The sequence below is a fragment of the Diabrotica virgifera genome, chromosome 3 (assembly GCF_917563875.1).
Source record: "Diabrotica virgifera virgifera chromosome 3, PGI_DIABVI_V3a".
Lineage (NCBI taxonomy): Eukaryota > Metazoa > Arthropoda > Insecta > Coleoptera > Chrysomelidae > Diabrotica > Diabrotica virgifera.
Window position 1 is genome coordinate 150,098,215 of NC_065445.1, and position 26,499 is coordinate 150,124,713.

Here is a 26,499-nt window from a genome sequence, read left to right on the forward strand (position 1 = left end):
CCATACACTAAACACCACTACAACTGGCCAAGACATTTTCGATTCCTTGGATAGTTTTATTAGCAAAATGGAACTAATTGGTCCAAATGTGTCCGGCTTACAACCAATGGAGGTGAGGGATCGGTCGCGAATATGAAAAACATCAGAAGGTGGGTCGCCAGATATAAAAGGTTGGGAACCACTGAGTTAGTGCATTGAAAATATTGTGTTTTATCAAGGAACGACGTCATTGAACTTTGGATGAGATAAATAGGGATGTAAGCCTTCTTCAAGGTGACATGCGGCAAACTAATCTATCTGAGCGCAAAGTTTTCCGTCTCTATGTCCCGAAGTGTTATACGTCTATTGTGGTGACGATTTTGTGACACTGGAAGTCCAGCCTAACGTTATCCAGCACGTGAGCGCGCTCCAACTGCAGTTCAAGATCGATTTTTAGTGTTAAGCGCTAGAAGACAACCAACAATTACAGCACTTGAATTGATTAGCGACTTGCAGCGGGTACACCAAGTAACCATAGGCCGTGATACTGTAAGAAATCGTAAGAATCGAATTAAATGCCCCTTCAATATCTAAAAAAGCAGCCATACCTATATATTTGTCCTGTATTGACTTTGAGATAAACCTATTTAGATAATACAACACTGACTCCGTAGATTTACCAGGTTGGATGCATATTGACGATTGCTTATTGGTATATATGACTTTGGTGTTAGGCCTGATATTTTACCTACCTTAGGCAAGTATATGACTTTAACCTATTGCCATATTTCCGGTACAACCCCCTCCCCTATGCTAAACAGACTTAGAGTATATTGCATCTGTGTGACATCAATACCTCTAATCTCATATTCAAAAGTATTGGATATATGCCACCTATCCCTGGAGACATGGCTTAAATTAATTTATAGTCTATCTAATTCTGCCTAGTCTTGTGACTACTGTGGCTATTTCACAATCTATAGAACTTGGTCTAGTCGTCTTTTGATGGTAGAACCATCCTTTGCCAGGACTTAGTGGATTCAAGAGCAGGCCAAGATATCTGTAAAACTCTTTCCATGAATTGTTTTTGGCTTTCCGAATTCCTTTATTGTATAACCGTTGACTGATAAATTATACTGGAAGATACGAAACTAAATGAGCGTTTATGTACGACACCAGTGGTTTTAGAAATAGATAGCGTTAGCAGCTTTCTAGGTACGAGATTGAATTTACCTGAGACAACGATGAGACGTATTCAGGTAGCTTTGGTTATCGGAATTTGGGGTCGGTCGGGTCGATCGGATTATAATAAAAATTATTTATTTCTTTTGATGCATTTAAATTTGAGTTCTTATTCAACGATAACAATGGCAATCTTTAAAATAATTATTGGAGTGTACCTATGTATTACTTTCTAAACTCGTTTTTAAATTAGCAAGAATAATTGTAGTTGTAATTTGTCTTTTAATTTGAATTCTTGAAACAAATCATTGAATATTCTAAAGTTTATTTAATAATTTTATATAATATATATAATAATATAATTTATTTAATAAAAAAATTATTTAACGAGAAAAATACTCACTGGGTGATTTTAGATATTGTACATTTCTTATTTGCCTCATAATCTCGATAAAAAATTAGGAAGTTATTTTCGTTAATTACAGTCTCTTATGATGATTGTATATTTTGTTTGGAGATATTGCAACCGTATTTACTTAAATAAAATTGACTTAGTTACCCGCTCGGCCACTTTAAACTCTTCGAGAGAAAAATGGTAAGGACTCGTAAATTGTTGCAATCGCGATTTCCTACAATTTCCTCTAAGTTTTTTCGTGCGGTCGATATTTTCCGAGTTAGGGGGAAAATAGTGACTAAGTATAATTATTGAATTATTTATTATTAACTTTACTTCTGGGGTATTGGTACCGTGTATTTCTGCGTAGGCGTCCACCGTGCATTGTACTGTCAGGTGAGATATTAGATACATTCACGATTACATTATTCTATTAAGAGTAATTTCATTAATATCATTTGGCGAATATTACCCAGCCATGACATCTTTTTCTAGACCTCTCTTACCCTCTATGTTTCCTTCGAGTTCCAGTTGCCGACAAGTATGTCGTTCTCCTCGCAATATTTCCCTAAGTATGTCCATGATATTTTAAGCATTCGGTGCAGGTACCTCATTTCAAATACTTCAAGTTTGTTAGTGGAGCTGGCCTTTATTATCCATGCTTTCATTCCATACAAGAGAACAAGCCAAACGTAACACTTTAGCGTATTGTATCTCAGGTTGAAACCCAAATTTCAGTGAAGAGTCATAAGAGTTTGGAAGTCGACATCCCATTGTTTATGAGAAATATTTTTCATTAAGTTGAGCCCGTTTGAGCTGACAGTCGGAGTGAGTGTATATTGTCTTACCAAGATAGACGATTATCCAGTTTTATTTCCAAGAGGCTAATCAATTCTGAATAATTTATTGTAAACTCTTTAGGAACTACTTATTAACTTTTGCTCTCAGAACGAATTTCGAATAAACAATACGTTCTTCAGACACAAAGATCAACAAAAATATACATTCAAAAATACAAGAGCACACAGATCCGATATTGATTATATATTGACAAACAGAAACATCCATCATTCTCAAGTACCAGACATAAGATGTTTAAGTGCAGCTAATATCGGAAGTGATCACAACCTAGTACTTGGAAAAATCGGAACACATCTACAAAAAAAAAACAGGAAAAAAGACCCTATTGAATGTGAGACAAGAATAAAGGTAGAACAGCTACAAGACTTGTCAACACGAGATCTATACCAGAAAAGACTGCAAAAAGTACTGAACGAAAACTACATAACACTAGATGAAGACATAGAAGAAAGGTTGAGGAAGATTAGAGATAATATCAAAATGGCAGCAACGGACGCACTTGGAGAACGTAAGATAAGTAAACATATACGAAAGAAAAGGAGAACACCATGGATCTGTGAAGAAATAAAAATAAAATGCCAAGAAAAAAAGAAAATCTAGCTAGAATACAAATTCAAAAGAACGAGACAAACATATGAAAGCAGAACATTGGTAAGCATTTTCAAAAGAGATGGAGCACGACTTATACGGGATGCAAAAGGAAATGTGGAAAATGATAAGAGGTCAAACAGCAGAGATGAAGGAATTGATAGAAGTAAAACATATTGATACAAATACATGGACGACTTACCTAGAAAACCTGTATCAAACAGCTAATCATGAAGAACTGGAAAACCAGGATTAGAATCGGATGAGCAAACAGGAATTAAAGAGGAAGATATAACGAACGCCTTAAAACAGATGAAAAATCGAAACGCACCAGGGAAAGATGGAATAGCTAATGAACTTTTAAAATATGGAGGAGAGAGGCTTCACAAAGAACTGAATATCCTGATAAGTAAAATAATAAATACAGGAAGAATTCCAGAAGAATGGAGTACCACTCAGATCTTAGCGTTATTTAAGAAAAGTGATAGGGCAGACCCCAGTAATTATAGAGGGATAAATTTACGGAGCACTATTTATACTGAAACTCACAACAAAAATACTGATGAAGAAAATAATGGCGAGCATAAATATATCGGTTGAACAACAAGGATTTAGAAGTGGAAGATCATAACGATGCAGTTTTTGTGATAAGACAAATATCAGAGAAATCATTAGAATATAACAAGCGAGGGTTTTTCTGTTTTATGTACCTAGAGAAAGCGTTTGATAGAATACAATTAAAAAATATGATACACCTACTATATGACAAAAATTTACCACTGGATATTATAAAACTGATAGAAAACATTTATGTACGAAATAAAATAAAAATGAAAGTCAATGGAATAATAACAGAACCCATATAGAAGCAAACACAGGAATTAAGCAAGGAGATTCACTAAGCCCTCTACTGTTTAACATAACGCTGGATGCAATAATAAAACAAGTGAAGAAAAAAAGAGGGTAAAAAATGGGCGATAAAGAGATAAAAAATACTCTGTTACGCTGATGACACCGTGTTAGTAGCAGAGTGCGAAGACGACCTACAAAGATTACTGCACGAATTCAACATTAACGCAAAAGAAATGAATATGAAAATAGCCCAAAAAACAAAAAGCTTAGTAATATCCAAAGAACCAATAAGATGCAAATTGGACTTAGACAATAAAAGTAAATACCTGGGAATTAATCTATCAGCCGACAATAATATCGAAGAAGAGGTTAAAGACTAATAATTAAAGCCAGTAGAACGGCCGGATGCCTAAACGACACAATTTGGAAAAACAAACACCTTAGAGTGGAAACAAAGGACCGAATATATAAGTCATTTGACTGAAGTTATTAGACCAGTTATGACTTACACTGCCGAAACAGGACCAGATGCAAGCAAAATACAAAGACGTCTGGAGACCAACGAAATGAAGATCTTAAGAAGGATTGCTGGAAAAGGACTACAGGACAGGGTAAGAAGTGAGGAAATCAGATGCATATGTGATGTAGACAATATAAATACCTGGGTAAAGAATAGAAAAGAAGAGTGGAATCAACACATAAGCAGGATGTCTGAATCAAGGATAGTAAGAATAGCCAGGGACAAGTCACCGTTAGGCCGAAGAAGTATAGGACGCCCAAGGAAAAGAGGGGGAATGACAATTTAGGGACAGAATGAAAGGCACCGTTGAAGAAAAACAGGCAGTACTGCCTATATAAAAGAAAAAGTAGAAGAAGAAATTCTTTAGGTAGATTTTTGGTAGTATAATGTGCTTCTGGGAGTTTTACTGAAGATTATTGTTTCCGTTTTGGTGGGAGAAAATTCTAGGCCAGTAGTGTTTGACCAATTCTCTAATTTCTAAATGACTAGTGGGTTAAGTGATTTAGCGATGTCATTGATGGCAATAAGGAAAAGTGCAACGAGTAGACCATTGAGGAATGTCGTTTAATTGGATTTTTCAGTCTAAAAGAACGTTGTCTATTCGAATAAGTTTCGTCTATATAGGAAATTACTAATAAATTTTATATTTCCTGGAATTGACCAACTTAATAGAATTCTTATATCTAATCCCCAAATGGCACGCGTTATAAAATATAATAAAAGATAGCCTAAGCCAAACATACTTGATCACATTCAAATGACCCATGAATTACAGATTCAATATCCACTAGGTTGTCTAATGTAGATGTGGACTTTCTAAATCCACTTTGTATAAGGCTAGGTAGCTATAATATCAATAAGTGTAATACTATCTAGTATCTATCAAGTGGATAAACTGACTAATTGTAGCAAGTTTTGTTCTATTGAGTTTTTTCACTAAGCTAATACTTTTCGAGTTATTTGCGAGTGAATATGTTCGTTTTTTAACAAAAAAAAACACGTTTTTAGACGGTTTTACGCAAATAACACAATAAGTAAGTATTTTATCGAAAAAAGTATTTCAATAAAAATATAGTTTATAAAAAATTTAAAAAAATGTCTGTATAAAGTCTTTATACTCAGTAGAAGCAGAGTTGTAGCTAATGAAAAGTAAGTTCTTATTCGTCAAATTCCAAATCGAATATTTTAACGTGAAATAACCAAAAAATGAATCACATTTCTGGGAAAACTCATCGCAACTTTTTTGAAGTGTTTAATAAAGCTTTGTTTTTGTTTTTAAAAAAGTTTCTAGCATTAAAGTAAGCACGTTACGCTGAAAATAAAGTTGGTCCTTTTTTGTAAAAGATAGCTTTAAAAAAGCGTGAAAATCGCCCTCTAAAAGGGAACTTGCATAAAATTTTTATTTCGAAAGAGATGCTATAAATTTGGTATAAATCACAACAGAACACGATTTAAAAAGAAAAAAAGTTGTTTGTGTTTTTCGTTTGGCCCCTCAAGACGAATAAAATCAAATTATTATTACCGCTTCACAAGTGACTTTACTTATGTATTGTTTATAATATGATCTGTAAGTTTTATCGTAAATTTAGTTTTACAGTATTTTTTTTTTATTAAAAAAAATTCCTTTTTTTTAAATAACTTTCTAATTATCAGTGATACGAAATATCCCAAAGTGTAAAGGTTTTGCTTTTCTAAATATTTTGTTTTTCTGTAATACAAAAATTGGTTAAGATATGGCTGTTCCAAATTTGCATACTCGTGATTAGTGACTCATTGAAGCCCTTTTAACTACAGTCTTTCAAAAATAAGCATTTTGAACCGATGAAACTTACAGATCCTCTATAAGCATACATACGCAAAGTAACTTATGAAGCGCTACTGATTATTTCATTTGAGATGCTAATTAGGAGGTGATTTTTAAATTTTTTTTACAAAAAAAGGGGATCAACTTTATTTTGTGCGCAACTTGTTTACTTCTGATACTAGAAACTCAAAAAAAAATAAAGCTGTTTTTAAACTTTTTAAAAAAGTTATGATGAGTTTTCCCCGAAAAGTTCTTTTTTTTTTTTTTTTTTTTTTTATAATTGGCTTTGGCATGAACCAATTAGCCAGACTTATTTTTTATTTATGAAATATAAAGGGAGCATTTTTTTTTGATCCAATATAAATAAATTGATTTTTCAAATTCTCACACCCTAGGATAAATGTTATTGTGTTAGTAAAATGTGTGTTTCTGTTTAGTGCATTTTTTTATATGTATATTTTTTTTTATTTTTTTTTTTTAATTATATTTTTGTTTTTTTTTAATGCTTTATTTATGTAGTATTTTGTTTAGTTTTATTTCCTTTTTGTTTTCATTGTTTTTTTTTGTTTTTTTTTATTTGTTTATCATTATTTTACTTTTTTTTAACTTTTTTTTAATTATTTTTTTTTGTTAATTTTTTCGTGAACACACTTACAATAATATTTTGTATCGCAGAATTGCTTACAATGGTGTTAGTTTTTTACAATTTCATTTTGCAACGAATTAAATGATTATACAAACATTGATATAAGTTAATATTATTACTAAAAATTATACAATTTAGACTGGTTGGCAAACAAAATTTGAGATTTACCATTTCTTCGAAAAATGATTCTATGCTCTTCTTATTTCTTGAACATTCTAGGATTACATGGTTCATATCACCAACTTCTCCGCATGGACAATATGGGTTTTCATCCAGTCCTATTTTATATTTGTACAAAGGAGTCATAGCATGATTAGATCTTATTCTGTTTATTGTAACAATGAAGTTTCGTTTGGTTAATTCATGAAACCAGCTTTTCAATGGTATGTTATTTTGGTGGCCGACATAGTTAAGCCCTGTGACTGATGAATTATATTCTTGCTGCCACAATTGTTTTAAATGTGAAGTAAACTTGGAGGTAAGATCTGTATATGGAACAATATTGGTGGTTAGATGGTAGCCTGTGTCAGTGGCTGATTTGGCTAGTGTATCCACTGCATCATTACCTTTTATTCCTGAGTGCCCTTTAATCCACACTACAGTTATTGTTTTCCTTTGTTTTGTTGCTTCAAAGTTCAGTTTTAATATTTCTGCCTCTATGTTAGTAAGGTTTTTCGATGATTTCAAGTTTGTTATTCGGTCAACTGCACTTTTACTGTCAGTGAATATAACATGATTCTGTGTGTTTCTCGACTGGACGTATCTAAATGCATTTGCTATGGCAATTGTTTCGGCGGTATATATGGAACACTCATCTGGTAGCTTGAACTTGTAATATTGGGAAGAGTTTGCGTCATAAAAGGCACAGCCTACTTTTCCATTCAACTTGGATCCGTCAGTATATATGTATTGGTGTTCAGGCCATCTTCCATTAATGGTTTCTAGAAAGTTTTCTTTTGGGTCCAGGTAGTATGTTTTTATATGTTTTGAAAAGAAAACATGGGGAGGTTCGGTGTAGATAGGTATAGTTTTGTTGATAGACAGGGAGTTAGAGATTTGTGCCAGTGTGGTATAGCTGTTTACTAGGAGTGGAGTAGCTTTTGAGTGCCAATATGGATGGGTGAGTACTAGGACAGTGAGGTCGTGAATGTTACGAAGATAGCTGGCTTCTTTGGATATGGCTTTAGCCATAAATTTATGACTAATTAGCTGCCTTCTGAAAGATAGTGGAGGTTCTACAGATTCGACTTCTATAATATTTATTGGGGTAGATTTAAGATAACCAAGACATATTCTCAAACTTGTGTTTTTCTGGGTCTCTATTTTGTTTCGGTGAGTATGTGCTGCTGTTCCATATAGGTGACTGCCATAGTCTAATATACTTCTAACCATTGTTTTATAGAACAGTAAAGCGGTATTTGGATCTGCTCCCCATTTGGTATGGCAGAATGCTCTCAAAATATTCATAGTGTTCTCGGTTTTTTTTATTGCATGGTGGATGGTATCTTTCCACAGTAATTTTCTGTCCAAGTAGAGTCCAAGGTATTTAACACAATTTTTGATTGGAAGAAGATATGGTCCCAGTTGTAACTGTACTTGAGTTATGTCCCTTTTTTTAGTAAAAATACACACTTCAGATTTTTTTTCAGAAAGAATTAAGTTGTTTGAATCTAACCAGTGCTTAACTGACCATAGGTTTGTGTTTAAAATGTTCTGACAATTTGAAATAGTAGTACCGTTGGTGTAGATAACTATATCATCAGCAAACTGTATCATATTCACGTTATTCAAATTTACTTCGAAGTCCATTGTATATAGTATAAAAAGTAGCGGGCTGAGTATGCTGCCTTGAGGGAGTCCTAAATTCGATGTTCGGGATCCTTGAAGATTTTGGTTTAATTTTAGTGAAAGTCGTCTATCGGAGTATAGTGAAATTAAAAATGAACATATTTCATGAGGTATTCCTATTGATGTCAGCTTATGGTATAAAATGTTTAAATTTACGTTATCAAAAGCCGAGGAAAGGTCAATAAAAACTGCAGCTGTATGTTTTTTTATTGTATATCCTGTCAGTATATCTGTAACGAGAACAGTAATAGCTTCGAGAGTGGACCTACATTTCCGGAAACCATATTGTGAGTTTGGTAGGATGTGTTCAAATTCTAGCCATTGTTCTAATCGATTCTTTATTATTCTTTCCAAAGTTTTAAGAATACAAGATGCCAGGGATATAGGTCTGTACGAACTTGAGAGGTCTAGCGGTTTGTCTTTCTTTTTAATAGGTAATATTATATAGTTCTTCCAGCTATCCGGAATAGGACTTGCACCAGTCCAGATACTATTATAGATTTCTAATAGAGACTTTTTATGTTTAAATGGGAGGTGAAACAGCATGGAGTAAGTTATATTGTCCTCGCCTGGTGAAGTATTATTAGATAGTTTCAACGATCTTTCTAATTCCCACATCTCAAAACGTTCAAGTAAGTACAAGTTGTTTCTGGGAACAGTTTTTAAAGATAACTGATTGTATTCTATGCATTCTTTTGCCCAGTCTGGTGAGATTGTGGCATGGAATTCTTCTATCCAATTCGCTTCCAGATCAATAGGTAACTTATTCTGCTGCTTACGATTCTTAAAACTATTTACCTTTTTCCATACTTCAGTGATGGGAGTTGTCTGATTTAGGCTCTCAACATATTTCCTCCACTGAATTCTTTTTGTTTCTTTGAATGTTTTTTTTGCGATGGCATCAACTCGTTTGAATTCAAGTAAATTTTGTATGTTTGGGTTTTCTTTCCATAATCTGAAAGCTTCTTTTCTCCTATGAGCAATGTTGTTGCAGGTCTCATTCCACCATTGTTTTGGTTTGTGCTTCCAGTACTTATTTCTTATTATTGTTCTTTTCGGGATACAAATGTTTGCAGCTGAGTTTATCGTGTCTATGAAATTGTTGTAGTTACATGCGGTGCTCATTTCCTCTAGTGTTGTCGTGTACAGATTCCAGTTGGCTCTTTTAAGAACCCATATGTTGTGAACTGGACCATAGGTTTGTACGCCTGAGTCAGAGTTATTAAACTTCATATATATAGGAAGGTGATTGGATCCATGAGGATCCTGTATGACTGACCAAGATATTAAATGTACTATGTCTTGCGTACAAATAGACAGATCAATGGCACTTTTTCTACCTGACGTAACAAGTGTGGGTGCACCATCATTGAGATACACAAGATTGCAGTGATTAATAGCATTGAGCAAAGAAACACCATAGACATCATTAAACTCACAACCCCAAGAAAGATGATGAGCGTTGAAATCTCCAGCAATTATAAAAGGTCGTGGTAAGTTTTCGAAAAATTGTATCCATTCTCTTACTTCTATCCGAGTCTTTGGTTTAATGTATATTGACAATATGTACACTGCTTTGTTATTAGGTAGAAGTTTCACTTCGATGCATGTACACATCATTCTTGCTGGTTTCTGTACTACGACTTCTGAAAATAATCTATTGGATTTTACTAGTATGGCTACCCCACCGTAACCATCCATACGATCTGACCGAACAATATTATAACCTTGGAAGTTATAAAACCTTTCCTGTTTGAACCAGGTCTCTGACAAAGCTGCTATGGTAGTTTCTGTTGTATTTAAGAGATATTCTAAGTTTTCTTTATTGCCAACTGCAGATCTGCAGTTCCACTGTAAAATGTTGAGTTTGTTTATAGCTGAGAAGACGACGAAGTAGTTGGTATATTGTGCACGTTTAATAATTGTTTACTAATTAATATTTGCTGTAAGTCTTGTTTAGTAACATTGGGATTATTAGTTTCCCTAAAATTTTTAAAAAGTTCGGTAACAATAGTAAAAATTATATCTAAAATATCAGAGTTTGACTCTGTTTGTAGCGTGTGAGAATTTGAATTTAAATTATTTTTATATGAAGGACTATTTATAATTGGAATATTAGTTCCTGATTGTCTAAAGTTAAATGTGTATTCTGGATCTGACTGTGTCAAGACAGGACTATTTGGTCTCTGCCTTTTGCTGCCTTTAGAAGATTTGACGACTGTATATTTATTATGATTACTATTGGCCGAAAATGTGAATGGACGAGTAACAGAAGAGCTATTTAAACTTTGGTTAACAAGAGGGTAATTAGAAGAAGGCAAATTTTGTTGATGAGAATCTTTAATAATGTTATTTGATGTTACGTCTGCATAAGATTTGCGGGGAATTTGTTTGTTGGCATCATGGTAATTAATATTACTATTAGTCATGCATTCTTTAATTAATTTCTGTCTTTTGAATTCTGGACATGACTTAAGATTTGTTGTGAAGTGGTCTCCCATACAACTAAAACATTTTGGGGTTAATGTTGTTTCCTGACACTCTTTTGTATTATGGTCTTTCTGGCAATTGTTACAACGGGGGTTACTCCTACAATGCTTCCCCTGGTGGCCAAATCGCAAACAGTTGAAACAAAGCAGGACTTTTTGTTGATATGGTTCAATTTCTTTCAACACCTTATTTATAGTAACGTATTTTGGAAGTACTTGTGTTTTAAAGCTTACTACACACGATTTAGTAGGAACATAATTTATTTTATCATCGGTAACCGTTTTTCTATTTATTCTAGAAACGTTTACTACCTCAAAATTAGAATTTATTTCGAATTTTTTAATTTTATTTTTAAGATATTCATCGGAGAATTCTGTTGAGACATCCCGTATAACACCTTGTCTAATAATAATAAATTTAGGTATATAAACATCCAAATTGTTTTTAACAAAAACCGGATCGTCTTTCTTGTCGATAAGGTAATTAGCGTTTTTAGAATCCGTAAATTTAATTCTTAATTTATTTCTGCCAATTGTATCGATACTAATTATTTTATTATCTAATTCTGGGAATTTTGTAAGAATAATGTCACCAATTTTTAATGCATTAAGTTTACCTTTAAGATCGCTATCTTTATTTTCAACATATATATGGAACGGTCCACGGTCATTTATGGTATACTTAAAAATTTCTTTTTGTTTGTCATCGTTAGATTTAATAGGATCGGAAGTACTTACAGTTTGGTTGAGTTCAGCCTTACTAAAACCTTTAAAATTGCTAGGGGATTCCATTTCAATATCTGGACTACTAAGGGTGGTATTGGGAGGTCCATCAGGTTCAGGGGGCGGTTTACCGCCCGTGTCCGCACTCATTTAATTAAAAAATAGAAACAAAAACGCGAGTTATTAGTCTATATATTATTTGAATAATTATCGATACTTATTATTCGTATTTGTAAAGCGTTTAGATTACTCGTCAGCACCGGCTATTGACACGTCCGACTCACACGAGAACTAAAACTCCGAAAAGTTCTTAATTTTTTGATTATTTCATGTAGAAATATTCAATTTTGAATTGACAAATAATAAGAACCTACTTTTCATTAGCTACAACTCTGCTTTTACTGGATCTACGACTTTATATGTCATATTTATATAAAACATTTTTTTCACTTTTTGATAAGCTGTATTTTTGCTATGAATGTTTTTTTGGTGAAATACTTCCTTTTTAAGTTATTTGCGAAAATCCGTCTAAAACGTACTATTTTTTGAGAAATGAATATATTCACTCGCAAATAACTCGAAAAGTTACTAGTTTTACTTGTGAGGTCAAGACTAGTGAAAAAAACTCTATAGTCAATTTATATTTTCAACATTTTTGCAGAAACAAAAGCAAAAAAAATAATACATATTAATATGATAGTGACTGCTGCGTTAAAATTTTGAATACGGACCACGTAAAATAACCGCGTGTTCTTGGCTAGCTCCTTGAGTAGGGAGAATTTTACACTTCCCTCAAAGGCTAGTTCCAACAAATTTAAGCTAGACGCGCCACTATACGGGGAGGATTTAAAGACAACAAAATAATGCATAGGCTTTCGTATCTTTCCGTATTTATCAATCAACGGTATAACGTTAGCTTATACCTGTAGGCATCTTAGTCTTGATTACTTTTGGCTTTATTAAATAGGATTCTGACTTCTGCCCTTAGCTTCTTTAAGCCGTTGTGCCACCAGACTGTATTACTGCCTTTATTCTTGTATTTTCTGAACAGTTTTCAGGGTAAGTCGTCATAATACCTTCGCTCACCGCTTGTGCTGCAGAATTTATGTCCTCCACGCCTTTAAACAAGTTTGCACTTTCCTCAAAATTTTTACTGAGAGATTCTCTATATCCTATCCACTTTGTATCTATAGGGTTTCTGTATTTAATTTCTGATGGAAATAAATTGAGGTCAATTCGTCTGTGATCCGAACATGAGGTTTCTTCAGACACATACCAATTTATTCTTACTTTGCTTGTGCAGAGTATTAAATCTAACACTTATTTGCGTGCCCTACTGACAAAAGGTGGTTTGTTTCGTATATTGATATACAGACAATATATCGTGGATCTAGAGTCCCATCGCTCTGAAAGTAGGCTGAACACACCCCCAGTTTCTTCTCTCCTACTTATGTGCTTTAGCCCGATCAAAGAACAATTTGACCCCAAAAAAAATAAAGGAAAGGCGAAAATTTGGGAAGAAGTAGTTGAAATTGTCTATTGTATAAGAAAAAGTTTACAATTCTACATCCCCTCCATTTTACAAAAATTGAGGGGAATACCCCCCTCTCGAAGGTGAAAAAAATACATTCAAAATAAGACCGAAATTGGATAAAATGACTAATTTTAAACAACTTTTGTTCTATAGAATTTTTTCATTAAGTCAATACTTTTCGAGTTATTTGCGAGTGAATATCTTCATGTTTAACAAAATAAAACATGTTTTTGGACGGTTTTTCGGAGATAACTCAAAAAGTCAGTATTTTAGCGGGAAAAATATTCTTAACAAAAATATAGCTAATTGAAAAAAATGGTGTATACATGAGGTCTGTAGACCCAGTAGAAGCAGAGTTGCAGCTAATAAAAAGTAGGTTCTTCTTCGTCAAATCCCAAATCGAATATTTCAATGTGAAATAACCCAAAAACGGAGCACTTTTCGGAGAAAATTCATTTTACTCGTAACTTTTTTAAAGTGTTTAAAAAAAGGTTTATTTTTGATTTCTAAAAAAACTTGTAACATTAAAAGTAAGTGAGTTGCGCTCAAAGTTTTGTTGGTCAACTTTATTTTTTGGTAAAAAAATCGCGAAAATCACCCCCTAATTAGCATCACAAATAAATTTTATCTTTACCACTTCACAAGTTACTTTGTCTATGTATTATTTATACGATCTGTAAGTTTCATCGGTTCAAAGAGCTTCTTTTTGAAAAAGCTGTAGTTAAAATCTCTTGAACGAGTAACTAATTACGAGTTTAGGCAAATTTTGAACAGCCATAGCGTAACCAATTTTTGTCTAACAAGAAAACATAAATATTCATAAATATTCACAAAAGCAAAACGTACATTTTATTACTCTTTGAGATTTTTAGTATTACTAATAATTTTTAAGGTAATTCCATAAACAATTCCGATTTTTGTCTAAATTAAAAAATGCTTTATTTTAAACCCAATTTTTTTCAAAACCGAGCACTTTGAATAATGAAACTTATAGATAATATAAACAATACATAATAATATAAACAATAGTAAAGTAACTTGTGAAGCGGTAACGATTAATTTTATTTGAGAAGCTAATTAGGGGGTGATTTTCGCCATTTTTTTACCAATAAATAAAAAGGACCAAAAATATTTTGAACTCACTTACTTTTAATGTTAGAAGTTTTTTTAAAAACAAAAATAAACCTTTTTTTAAACACTTTAAAAAAGTTGTAAAGAATTTTCCCCGAAAAGTGCTTCGTTTTTTGGTTATTTCACATTGAAATATTCGATTTGGAATTTGAAGAAGAAGAACCTACTTTTCATTAGCTGCAACTCTGCTTCTACTGGGTCTGAACTGTGTACTCTTAACACTTATATCATAAATAACTATTTTCTACAACCGTGTTAAAAATGCAATTTTTAGCACTCCATACGAGCGTTAAAAATGCTACTTTAAGGCACTAGTGCTTTAAGAAATTTTAAGGCACTGCAGTTCGTATTGACTGTATAGGCAATTTTGATGTAATGTCAAAAAAATATAAAAATGGAATGTCAGTCAAGTTCAAGTAAAAGTTTTTGTAGATATTGTCCTGTAATTACGTTTGTAGAAAAAATATTGTATGAAATGCGTGTTAAAAAGTACATTTTTAAGGCACTCATGTGAATTGCAGAACTCACTTCGCTCATTCTGCAAACTTTCACATGCGTGCCTTAAACGTGGACTTTTAACACTTATATCATAAATAACTATTATGATATGTGTTAAAAGTACAATTTTAAGGCACGCATGTGAAAGTTTGCAGAATCAGCGAAGCGAATTCTGCAATTCACATGAGTGCCTTAAAAATGTACTTTTTAACACGCATATCATACAATATTTTTTCTACAAACGTAATTACAGGACAATATCTACAAAAACTTTTACTTGAACTTGACTGACATTCCATTTTTATATTTCTTCTTCTTCTTCAGTTTATTGGCCTCCACCTACTTAGGTATTTGTTCAGCTCATCGTCTCGGAATAAGGGAAAAATCCCTTATTCACTTACAATTTGGAGTTAGTACATTGTACAATTTGCTTCTTCTTTTTTAATATTTTTCTTGACATTACATCAAAACTGCCTATACTGTCAATATGTAAATCATAACAACTATAGAATAAGATCTACTTTTATTATTGTATATTCTAACAAATGTTATTAGTTTTTTTCTACAAACGTGTTGAAAATGCAATAATACAGTTTAAATTAAATTTTAAAAAACCTTTTAAACCACCTTTTTCAAATTGCACAAGTTGTACTATTAATATTAATGTTAATAAATGAAATATAAATATTTTGACGTTTCACAATTTGACAATTCACTTTTAACTGCAGTGCCTTAAAAATTTTAAAGCTCTAGTGCTTTAAAGTAGCATTTTTAACGCTCCTATGGAGTGCTAAAAATTGCACTTTTAACACGGTTGTAGAAAAACATTATTTAATGTACGGTATCCTCGGATCAATAATGAACAAGACTTTCTTCAACACAAATAACTGGATAAGTATCTAGCAAGTCAGTTGTTGGCACAGTGCTTTGTTGAAGATCAACATCAGTTTCATCAAGCCACTCAGCGTCATTATTTTCGCACACTACGCAGAGAATCTCTCTCGATCTACCGTTCGATCGTCGCGTGAGGATGCAGGAAGGACGAACATTGTGCATCTCTCCATCTCTAGAGTGTTATTGCTCAGATTCAGTTGCTTGTGATAAATATTCACATGCGCTTTAGCTTTTTTCTTTGTACAAAAGTCCAGTGCACACCGCTGACATGTCCTTTCCAAAAGTATCTGATGATCCTTCTCCAGGCTAGGGCAATACAGGTCATAAATCAATTTGCCGAAGCCTTTATACGTTGGAGTAATTTCGAGAGACCGACACAGAAGAAATGGAGCATGATGGATCTTGCCATCATGCTCTTGAGGCTTTGCAAAATGGAATAAGGATGTATAACGAAGCGTTCCGAAAGAATGAATCGTATAGAACTCCGCATATTATGTTCACAGCAAGTGCTATCATCACACTTTACCACCTAAAGCAAATATTGACTTTCTCACATTTGCTCGCTATACCACTGCTGGGAGGACAGATCTGGAATAAAACGTTCAACAATGTTATCTGGCTTGACATACCCTGCTACGACGCCATGGCCGTGCGCCATATTACTCCATACTTCTGAGAGAGCTTCACCAGCCTTCTACAAGTTCTTTTTTAACGGTCATGATCTTTTGTTCTCCCTTGTTCATCCAAATGGGTTCCATAAGAATCATGCGGAAGTGTAAGTCCACATAATTCCCGGCTAAAAGGCATTATTCTTCTCTCAACGCGATTAAACGCGCTTCCACCAGGTGCATTTGTAAACATAAATATTGCTCTAGCTAGATCATGCTCGACAAAGTTGTGTAGGGCATGGGCAATACTTTTGAAGTATTGATACATGAGCTAAAATATTAAGTTTATTAATAGAATAGTATAATATTTTGTTCACCCTGTACAAAATTTTGTAACAATAAACATATGTTTGAATATGTCAAATGCTCTATTGTTAAATAGAGAGGAAAACACAGAAAAAATGTGTCTCCGATTCTTACATAGATTCGTAGATATTCAGTGCCAAATCAACAGAATAACTCCTACCACTTTACCAATTTATCAGATAGTAGGTATAATACATGTTAAGACTAAAACCCCATATCGAAAACGACAGAGTCCTGACCAGTATCTATTCCTAAGTGAAACCATCTGGTGATGCATTCAAAACAAAAGAATTCGCAAGAGTCCTTTCTTATCGTAGGCACTTAAAATAATTACCATGTAAAGTATTCCGTGTCGCTACAGAAATTCGGGTGGAACCAAAGAAAATTAATGTGTTGTTGGGTTATATCGGTTATATAATATTAGAATGAGAAAAGATTTTTTTTATCAGTCACACCATTTCCACTTTTAATTTTTGTATGCATTTGACGAAAAAATAAATACATGTAACGCCACTTTTCAGTTGAGTTTCGGGCATTTTCCGAAAAAAGAAATAAACGTGATATTATTCCTACACCCCCTCCCCTTGTGATGTTTCGTGATTTTTTATGGAACCCTCACCCCTTTCGAGCCTCACGTGATTAATGGACAGCCCCCTATTCCCAAATTTTCATCCTTCCTTTATTTTTTTTGAGGTTTTCGTAAAATTTTGTGTTCCCTGATCGGGCTACTTATAGTTAGAATATTGTAACAATGTCATCGGTACAGAGCACCAGGATTAGTGTACGATCTACTCTATTACTGTGAATTAAGCACGAACTTGCCCTTATAGCTTTAGGTGTGTATAAAACCTTACCTTGTTTGGATGAACAGCCAGAAATCTTCTCGCCTATTCTCCAGGGCTCCTGCAGGAGAGCAACATCAATGACTTTTTGTTCCACTCTTCTAACAAGCGTTACCGATGCGGCTTTTACGTTGAAGATTGACCTGCAGGAGTCTTATTTCCTTCTTCATTAAAAAGAGTTGTATGGTTCTGGTTATATAGCTTTCATTCTTCTTCTGTGGATCCAACGCACTCTTGGACAGTAGTCCTTATGAGTGGGCTGGTTTCGCCTGAAGAAGGTTGTTCCTCTTCCTGAATCGCCATATGTAGGGAAGTTTCCCTGTTTCACTGGAGTGAGTTGCTACTGGTTTTTCTCCAGTGTTTCTGTCTTCCCTTTTTTATTGGAAAGTTGACTTTCCCACTCTGAAAAAGGGTGACATTTTGAGTTTATGCAGCGCTTCTCGTGATTCAGAATCTATTGAGAAGGTCCCTAAAACTCCTTTGTCAGTAGGTTTGCTTCTCCAGACTGTCAATAGGTCTGTCCTGAGCCCATGGTTACTTATCCTTAGGGCCGGTTGTTCGAACGCTAATCAACAATGATCACTATCAAATATTTAATTACTGTCACCAACTGTCAATGTCAACTTTGATTGGGTTGCTGAAAACATAATTAATTATAATTATGAGATTAGTTAATCAATTAACAAAACAATTATTAACATAATTGATTAACTAATTTCATAATTGTAATCCATAATTATGTTTTCAGCAACCCAAACAAAGTTGACATTGACAGTTGGTGACAGTAATTAAATGTTTGATAATGATCATTTTTGATTAGCGTTCGGACAACCGGCCATTAGTCTATATTAATGATTTTTTTGGAGTGAATTAAAAGACATTTATGATTTTTTTGGCTTAAGACGATCTCTTGGGGTTGGCATCTTAACTTCTGAAAATCCTGTTACTACGGCCACAACCTTAACAGAAGTGGTAGCTTCGCTGAAAGTCACATCCTAGGTTCTTGGCGTTTTTCCTTTGCGTTGGCTTTCAGATCGTATGCTTTCTTCTGACCTTGGTCTTTTTGGACCTTCGGCCTTCTGAGTTTGTTTTGTTTTGTCATGCCCTCTAATGACTTTGACGACGTTTTTTTGCCCTTGCAGTAGCCTTGGTAAAATCGGCATTGATTACAGCCGCTTTGGCTTGTATGTAATTTTGGCCTTATTTCACCAGCTTCTTCTGAAGTTCCTTTCTCTTCAGCTTTAAGAAGCCGGTCCTTCGGCCTCGGGAACCCTAGGGCCCTGAGTTTTTGCTTTTTTATTTCGTTTGTCCATATTGGTCCCACGAGTAGCTAGGGAAAACAGTTCACCTCACAGAGCTTCGCTTACGAGGATAAGGTCTAAATACGATGGAATGCGACCTGTTGCCTCAAAGGAACCGTTTTCGACACTGTCACCCTATGTAGTGCCTTACATCCTTCACTACGTTATCTCACAGCCTGGCTTGGGTAGTATTTATCAACTATTTCCAGTCTAGATCCGCTGGATTTAGTTTCAACAGAGCCACCTCGTGAAGGGATCAAAGATTACATACTCTTAATCATTGTTGGGACTACCCAGCGGTCTTGAGACTGTTTAAGGAGGTGAAAAGTCCTCGGACTCACCATGCAAAACTCGTCCCCTGGAATTTATTCCTTTCCCCGCTCGGCGTTACGCTGATTAGAAAAGGAACTCATCCCTCGGGCTCAACTATTACGTCTCTGACTTCAAGGCAAATTGTAAATCTGCTTACACAAAATTAACAGACTCTTACTCAAAAAACGAATGTAAAATTTCAAATTTGATAATATGAAGTACTAACACTATTTTTTGTCTCAACCTATACGCTCCATTTCTTTTTTTTTTCAATTATTTCCGGTATTCCCTATATAGAGAACCCCATATGTTCATATTGTTCTTTATAATATTGCTCTGAAAAGAACCTCCTTTATTTGCGAAAAAGATGAAGATTAGCAGAATTGTATCAGTACGTTTCCAGAATCAAAGATAAACTAGCTTAAGAAGGGGATTAACTTTTGTGAATTTCACATAAGAATTACATAATTGAGCTCACAACTGATTCCTGCGATAAAACATTTTCGGTAAATTGTATGCTCGACGACAAAAAGTGATTAGAGTCCAGAAAATAATTGTGTATTAATCAATTACAGTCGAGTCCACGGTTCTTTACCCGTACGTCATCATTTAAAGCATATGAAATAAGTCGGAAATTTACTCCACGCAACAGCAAGTGACAGAAAGTGGCTACTGCCCCGATCACGGATTATATTATAAAATTTGACGATATCAAATACATATAATGTAAAATGTTAGTTTTGCTTTAAAACAATATAATATCCTTTAAAACGAGTTCTTGTACTTGTGAACTAAGAGTTTTTCCAAGCATGTTCTAAAAAATTCAATAAAATATTTTCTTTTTGTCATTTCTTTTCACTTTTGCGAAAAGTTAAACAAAACCATTCCTTAAATGTGTGAATGAGGTTAACTTTGTATGGAAATAATGGCAAAATAAAATACAATAATTACCATAAAATTTCAAACTGCGATATAAAATTAGTTTATTAATTTTTTAATTAATAATTAAAATGTAATTGAAAGTTTTAAAATTACTCCAATATAAAATTAGTTGTGAAAACAACTGTTTGTATAATATAAATAACTTCTAAATGCAAACCTAGGACAAAAAAAATAGCAAAAAGCCAACAAACTGACAGCCACTAGTAAACAAATCAGAAACGTCACAAATTTTACTTAAAATTTGAAAACGTCCCCAAGCGTCTTTTTTGTACTGTACTCTTTTCAATGTACTGAGTTGAGAGCGTTCATAAAAATAACATGTGTCTTTACTTAATAACAGGCGGTAGCTGGTTTGTCCTTAATTTCATGCGTGGAAGATAATGATGCTAGGTAAAAAGTGTGTGTTTTATTTCGCCAGGTAGTATTAATGACGCACGGATAAAGAACCATGGACTCCATGTACTTATTGTTTTTACATTTTAAAACATTTATTTTCAGAAAACAAAAACAATCCTCAAGTAAAGTCCATTCCAAACTGTCGAGCCAGTATTGAACATTTCCAGATCATATCACTGAAGGACTACAAGTTTACGTACAAGTTTAAGTTGGCTTGTAAAAGTCACGCGCAACGATTGTGTGCAAAAGCCAGTACCAAAAGTGCCGTTATAGAATGTCTCAGCGAACATATCCTAAACGCTACGATAAAGGGAGATAAAGGCGTCATACCAAAGGACTGCAAACAGCAGCTCAAAGCCCAGATCTTTCAACAGAGGGAAAAGATCGATTATGATCCAGTGTTAAACAATGAATGCAAGGCGGACATCAATAAATTTTGTAAGAATGTACAGTCGGGAGAAGCCCAGGTGAGTTAAAGTAGAAAGTTACTTTCTGTATGCGGATCACATGAATCTTCTAAATTATCTTTTTCCATTACTCTGGTACATGGATTGCTCTTTCATTGGTGATGATGGTGGTTTTAACGTGATAGTAGTTGTCTTGTACCTCTGCAGACCCTAGTAAACAAGATAATTTAAAATTTTAGGATTATGTACATAAAAAGGTATCCGTTTACCTGAAAAATATTCTAATAAGCGCTATTATTTTGATACCTTTGATAAAATGTATACATTTAAACGGATAAATTTATTAAGGAGTAAATGGAAACGTTTCGAGACCTCAATTTTCTATTCCTTAACACATTGCGTGCCACGTCGCGCGTCGCTCATATAGGGTGTCCCAAAAGTAGCGGAACGGTCGAATATTTCGCGAACTAAACATCGGATCGAAAAACTGAAAAATACGTGTTCAATAATTTTCAAAAATCTATCCAACTACATCAAATATGATCCCCACTCCATTCCCTAGAGGTGGGGTGGGGGTTAACTTTGAAATCTTAAATAGAAACCTTAAGTTTTTATTTCAGATTTGGATTCCTTGTGTAAAAGGAAGTAACTTTTATTCGAGACATTTTTTCGAACTACGGATAGATGGCGCTATAATCGGAAAATAAAAATTATCGTAATACCATAGGTAAATTATAGAAACGGTCTCATATCTCGAGAAATACCCTTCCAAATGAAAAACCAAAAAACATGTATTTAATATTTTTTAAAAACCTATCGAATAACGCTAAACACGACCCTTCATCTCACCCCCTAAAGGTGGGGTGGGGGTTAACTTTAAAATCTTTAATAGCTACCTCCATTTTTTATTGCAGATTTGGATTCGTCATGAATAATTAAGCAACATTTATTCGAAACATTTTTTAGAATGGTTGATCGATGGCGCTAATAAATAGTTTTTTACCAATTATAGCGCCATCTATCAACAATTCTAAAAAATGTTTCGAATAAATGTTGCTTAATTTTCCATGACGAATCCAAATCTGCAATAAAAAATGGAGGTTGCTATTTAAGATTTTAAAGTCACCCCCACCCCACCTAGGGGGTGAGGTGAAGGGTCATGTTTAGCGTTATTCGATAAGTTTTTGAAAAATATTCAATGCATATTTTTGGTTTTTCATTTGGAAGTGTATTTCTCGAGATATTAGACCGTTTCTATAATTTACCTATGGTATCACGATAAATTGTTTTTTCCGATTATAGTGCCATCTATCCGTAATTCGAAAAAATGTCTCGAATAAAAGTTACTTACTTTTACATAAGGAATCCAAATCTGAAATAAAAACTCGGGGAATGGAGTGGGGGATCGTATTTGAAGTCGTTGCATAGACTTTTAAAAATTATTGAAAGTGTATTTTTCAGTTTTTCGATCCAATGTTTAGTTCGCGAAATATTCGACCGTTCCACTACTTTTGGGATACCTTGTATATGAGAGACATTGATGTTCTGCCAGGGGCCACGTCGCTCATTTTTGATATACACGTACGACTGACTTTCATTGCCGTGGCACGCAATGTGTTAAACCGGGATATTCCTATAACGATACCTTAGTGTGAAAACCTCGTATCTCATTTCACAGAAAATTTTACAGGGGAGATTTTAAACTGAATTTCTGCATACTCTAACTTAAAACAAAAAAACCATCTTTACATATTGTTGATTCTGAGTACGTTTAGATCAATACACATGCATTTTTCATATATATTTTGGGTTAGAGTAGGCAGAAATTCAGTTTAAAGTCACTCATGTAAAATTTTCTGTAAAATGAGATACGAGGTTGTGTACTTACGAAAGGAATTACGAAAGTGCTTGTGTGCTTGTTAGGTAAGCTCTCTCTTCGGTACTCAAACTCCAAATCTTCCTCGCTTTGGCCAGTCTTTCGATAGCCCCATGTATTGCCGTGACAGTTCCTCTAACATATTATATTTTTTATTCTTGAAAAACAAAGTTAACGTTTGGTGATTTATATACTAAACTATTACACTCTCCTTCTTCACTGATAAAAATTTACATGTCGTCTTCGCAAGTTAAAGAAGTGGACAGTACATCCATTTGCGGTTTATCGAAGGTTGCACGCCCATGCTGGTCTTGTAGTCTTTCTAAACCTAGTTTCATATTGTTTACCATTGCTCCAACCAACCAACCCCCGTGTTGGTGACCGGTGGTGGAAAGATTAGCCTGCAAAAGTGGTTTCCAAAGGTCGCTCAATGACTGTAATTAATATACGATTCCGAAAGCAGTCTATACGGAGATTCTGTCTATACTGAGTAAAACTGTAAATATGAGAAATTTTATTGTTGTCTTACATTTTTGGATATCACTTTTTACAGCTCAAAACATCAAATATATCTATGCTATGTTAGCATTTTGATGTGACTTTTAGTCCATTTTTGAAAGGCTTTGACCTTCGTATTTTTTGGTTGGCTCACCATGTTCTTGTAAGTATAACCAAACTTTGATTCTACCTTGGTCATCACTTTAAGTTCAACATTTTGATAATTAATATGGTTATACTTATTTTAGGCAACACTGATGATGCTCTTTTTAGAGCGAAAACGTTCTGTTCGATGTTTGTAGCCCTATAGGGCTTTTTAAAACAATATACCTTTTACCAAGACCAAAATTTTTTATTAAATTTTACTTGTAATTAATGGTATACAGCCAGCTACAGGAAATTCTTCCTAGTGGATTCAAATATATCTGTTTAAATAGGTATTAGAATGTCTCCAAATGGTACCTCAAGATCAATTAACGCCTGCATGCGGTAAACATATCTTCAAAATCCAGAAATTAGAAATTTTCGACAACAGCGTGGATTACGCTCTCTTGACCAATTGTGCTGGAGCCATTGACCAATATTGCCCTAGAGTTCCCAAAGAAAACGTCTATGAATGTCTTAAGGTACGTTGTTGAATAAATCATAGGTTAATTAATGTAAAAGTTCCGTCACGTAATGATCCGCTAAGGGACGTAAAGGGACGTTAATGTATTTCGCACTTTGTCTAATAATATGTTAAAAAAGAAGACTAAATGTAAAACATAAACAAACAAGAGATCGGAAAAGAGATTGTTTTTATTTTTACATTATTTCTAAGTCTATAGTCTTCTCTAATTGAAATAATTTCGCTTCAAACTTAATATTTTTTAAATGAAAGTCTAAGTTTTTCAACCTAATAAAAATATTTGTAAAATATTTTTAAAAGATATTTAATTGAAAAACTTTTTGGACCATTTTCCTGGTGACACCTCCATGGCTTCTAAAAATTGCAAGCCAGATGGATGCTGCATTGAAGACAAGAGGGAATTCTAAAAAGTTGCAATTCACAACCCCGTCTACAGCTTGGTAAAGTTCCAACGGAGAATGGACCTAAGTATGAACCTAAGTAAAAATTAAGACAGTTTTGGCTTCGCATTGCAACTGAATAAAAATGGTATAAATTTTTATTTTATATCAGTATTACTCCTATAGAGTAACTAGGTCCATTTTCCGTTGGAACTTTACCAAGCTGTAGACGGGGTTGTGAATTGCAACTTTTTTGAAGCCATGGAGGTGTCACCAGGAAAATGGTCCAAAAAGTTTTTCAATCAAATATTTTTTAAAAATATTTTACAAATATTTTTATTAGGTTGAAAAACTTAGACTTTCATTTAGCAGATGCCGCTACGCACCTACTACCTTCACGTCAGTTGCAATGGGGGGGACTAATAAATGTCGAAAATTTTTACCTGGAGTAGAGATAACCAGCCTATGCATTCTCTGAAGAGCCTCTAACAAGAGGTGAAATCGTCGATAAGAATGCTGGCCGCGCTCTCTAACCTAAGTAAAAATTAAGACAGTTTTGGTTTCGCATTGCAACTGAATAAAAATGGTATACATTTTTATTTTGATATTTTTTGTTACGTCACTGCTATGACATATACCTAATAAATATTCCTTTTTAGTATCTATAAATTTTTTTAATTCTTCACTACTGGATCTGAATTTGACCGTAGCTAAATTATATTTTATTTCAGACGAACAAAGACGAAAAAGGATTCAGTAAACGATGTCGAGTTATTGTTACCCATCGACTGATGGAACAAAACTCAAATGCCCTTCTCAATCCTTCTCTACAGAAAAACTGCCAGTTGGATATCAATAAGTTTTGTAAAAAGGAATTGCTCGGGCCCAGGAACGACAAAAAACCCGAAGATTTGGTAATAAAATGTTTGAAGAATCAATTTAAGATGTCTAAATTGTCTAATAATTGTGAGCAGGAGATGGCGGAAATTCTTAGAGAGAGAGCTTTGAATGTTAACTTGGATCCCTTATTGGGGGTTAGTCGTTATTATTTATTTAATTTAAAGTAGAATATATAGAGTGGAAGGCACTTATGGAATAAAATTATTTTTGTCCTTGATTTAAAAAATTATAAAAAACGCTGAGACCAGTCGATTTTTATATACAAACGTGCGCTTTTTAAACATAAATTTAAATGTACAGGGTGATTCACGCAAGCCTACCATAATCCATAAGCTTTATTGATCTTTCAGAGCAAATTATTAATTGTGTCTAAATTTTTCCAAACTATACTTAAGCCATGACTGAATTGTCTAAAACTGACAATTTACGATTACCTACTGATTATCAGTCCGGTAATCAATGTAATTATGTAGCAAATAAAGAAAGAAATATAATTTATTAGTAATAAATTTTACAAAAAGAAACAAACACAAAATAAAATATTTTTGAAAAAATTAAAAGCTACTTTTAATAAAATATTTTAAATATTTAATTACCTAAGGTGTTTAAAATGACCTAAAAAATTTATGCACGCCTGAAAACGGTCATTGAATAAGTTAGTTACACTACGAAACCTTTGTACATTAACACTTAGAAATACACTTTATATTTTATTTTTCATTTCATCCCTTGTTGTTGGAGGTATTTTATAAACTTCATTCTAACGTAACCAAAAAAAATGAGTCCATTTTATTAAATACCAGTGCTTTGGGTGTCTGTATTCCGAAAAGAAAATCTAGTCAGATATATAAAGGCTAATAGACTCAGGTGGGCAGGGCATGTGATACGCAGTAACGACAATCGCCTTATAAACAATGTGTTCTTGGAAAGGCCAGATGGAAGAAGGTCTGTAGGGCGGCCTAGAAAAAGGTGGAAAGATGCAGTCAAAGAAGATCTAGAGAAAATGGGAGTGCGACAATAGGAATTAGTGACACAGGACCGACAAACATGGAAGGCAAAAGTAAACGCGGCAAGGACTCACGAAGAGTTGTAGCGCCATT

The 26,499-nt window shown here is 33.8% G+C and overlaps 1 protein-coding gene across 1 annotated transcript in view; it reads left to right on the plus strand.

Annotated features, from left to right (window-relative positions):
* LOC126882098 (Golgi apparatus protein 1) overlaps positions 1-26,499 on the plus strand; it is a 155,795-nt gene that overhangs the window by 104,703 nt on the left and 24,593 nt on the right. The window contains exons 6-8 of the mRNA XM_050646947.1: positions 20,813-21,177; positions 23,929-24,117; positions 25,231-25,533. Of these exons, the coding sequence (XP_050502904.1) occupies positions 20,813-21,177; positions 23,929-24,117; positions 25,231-25,533 (857 nt within the window). The remainder of the gene's footprint in view (positions 1-20,812; positions 21,178-23,928; positions 24,118-25,230; positions 25,534-26,499) is intronic.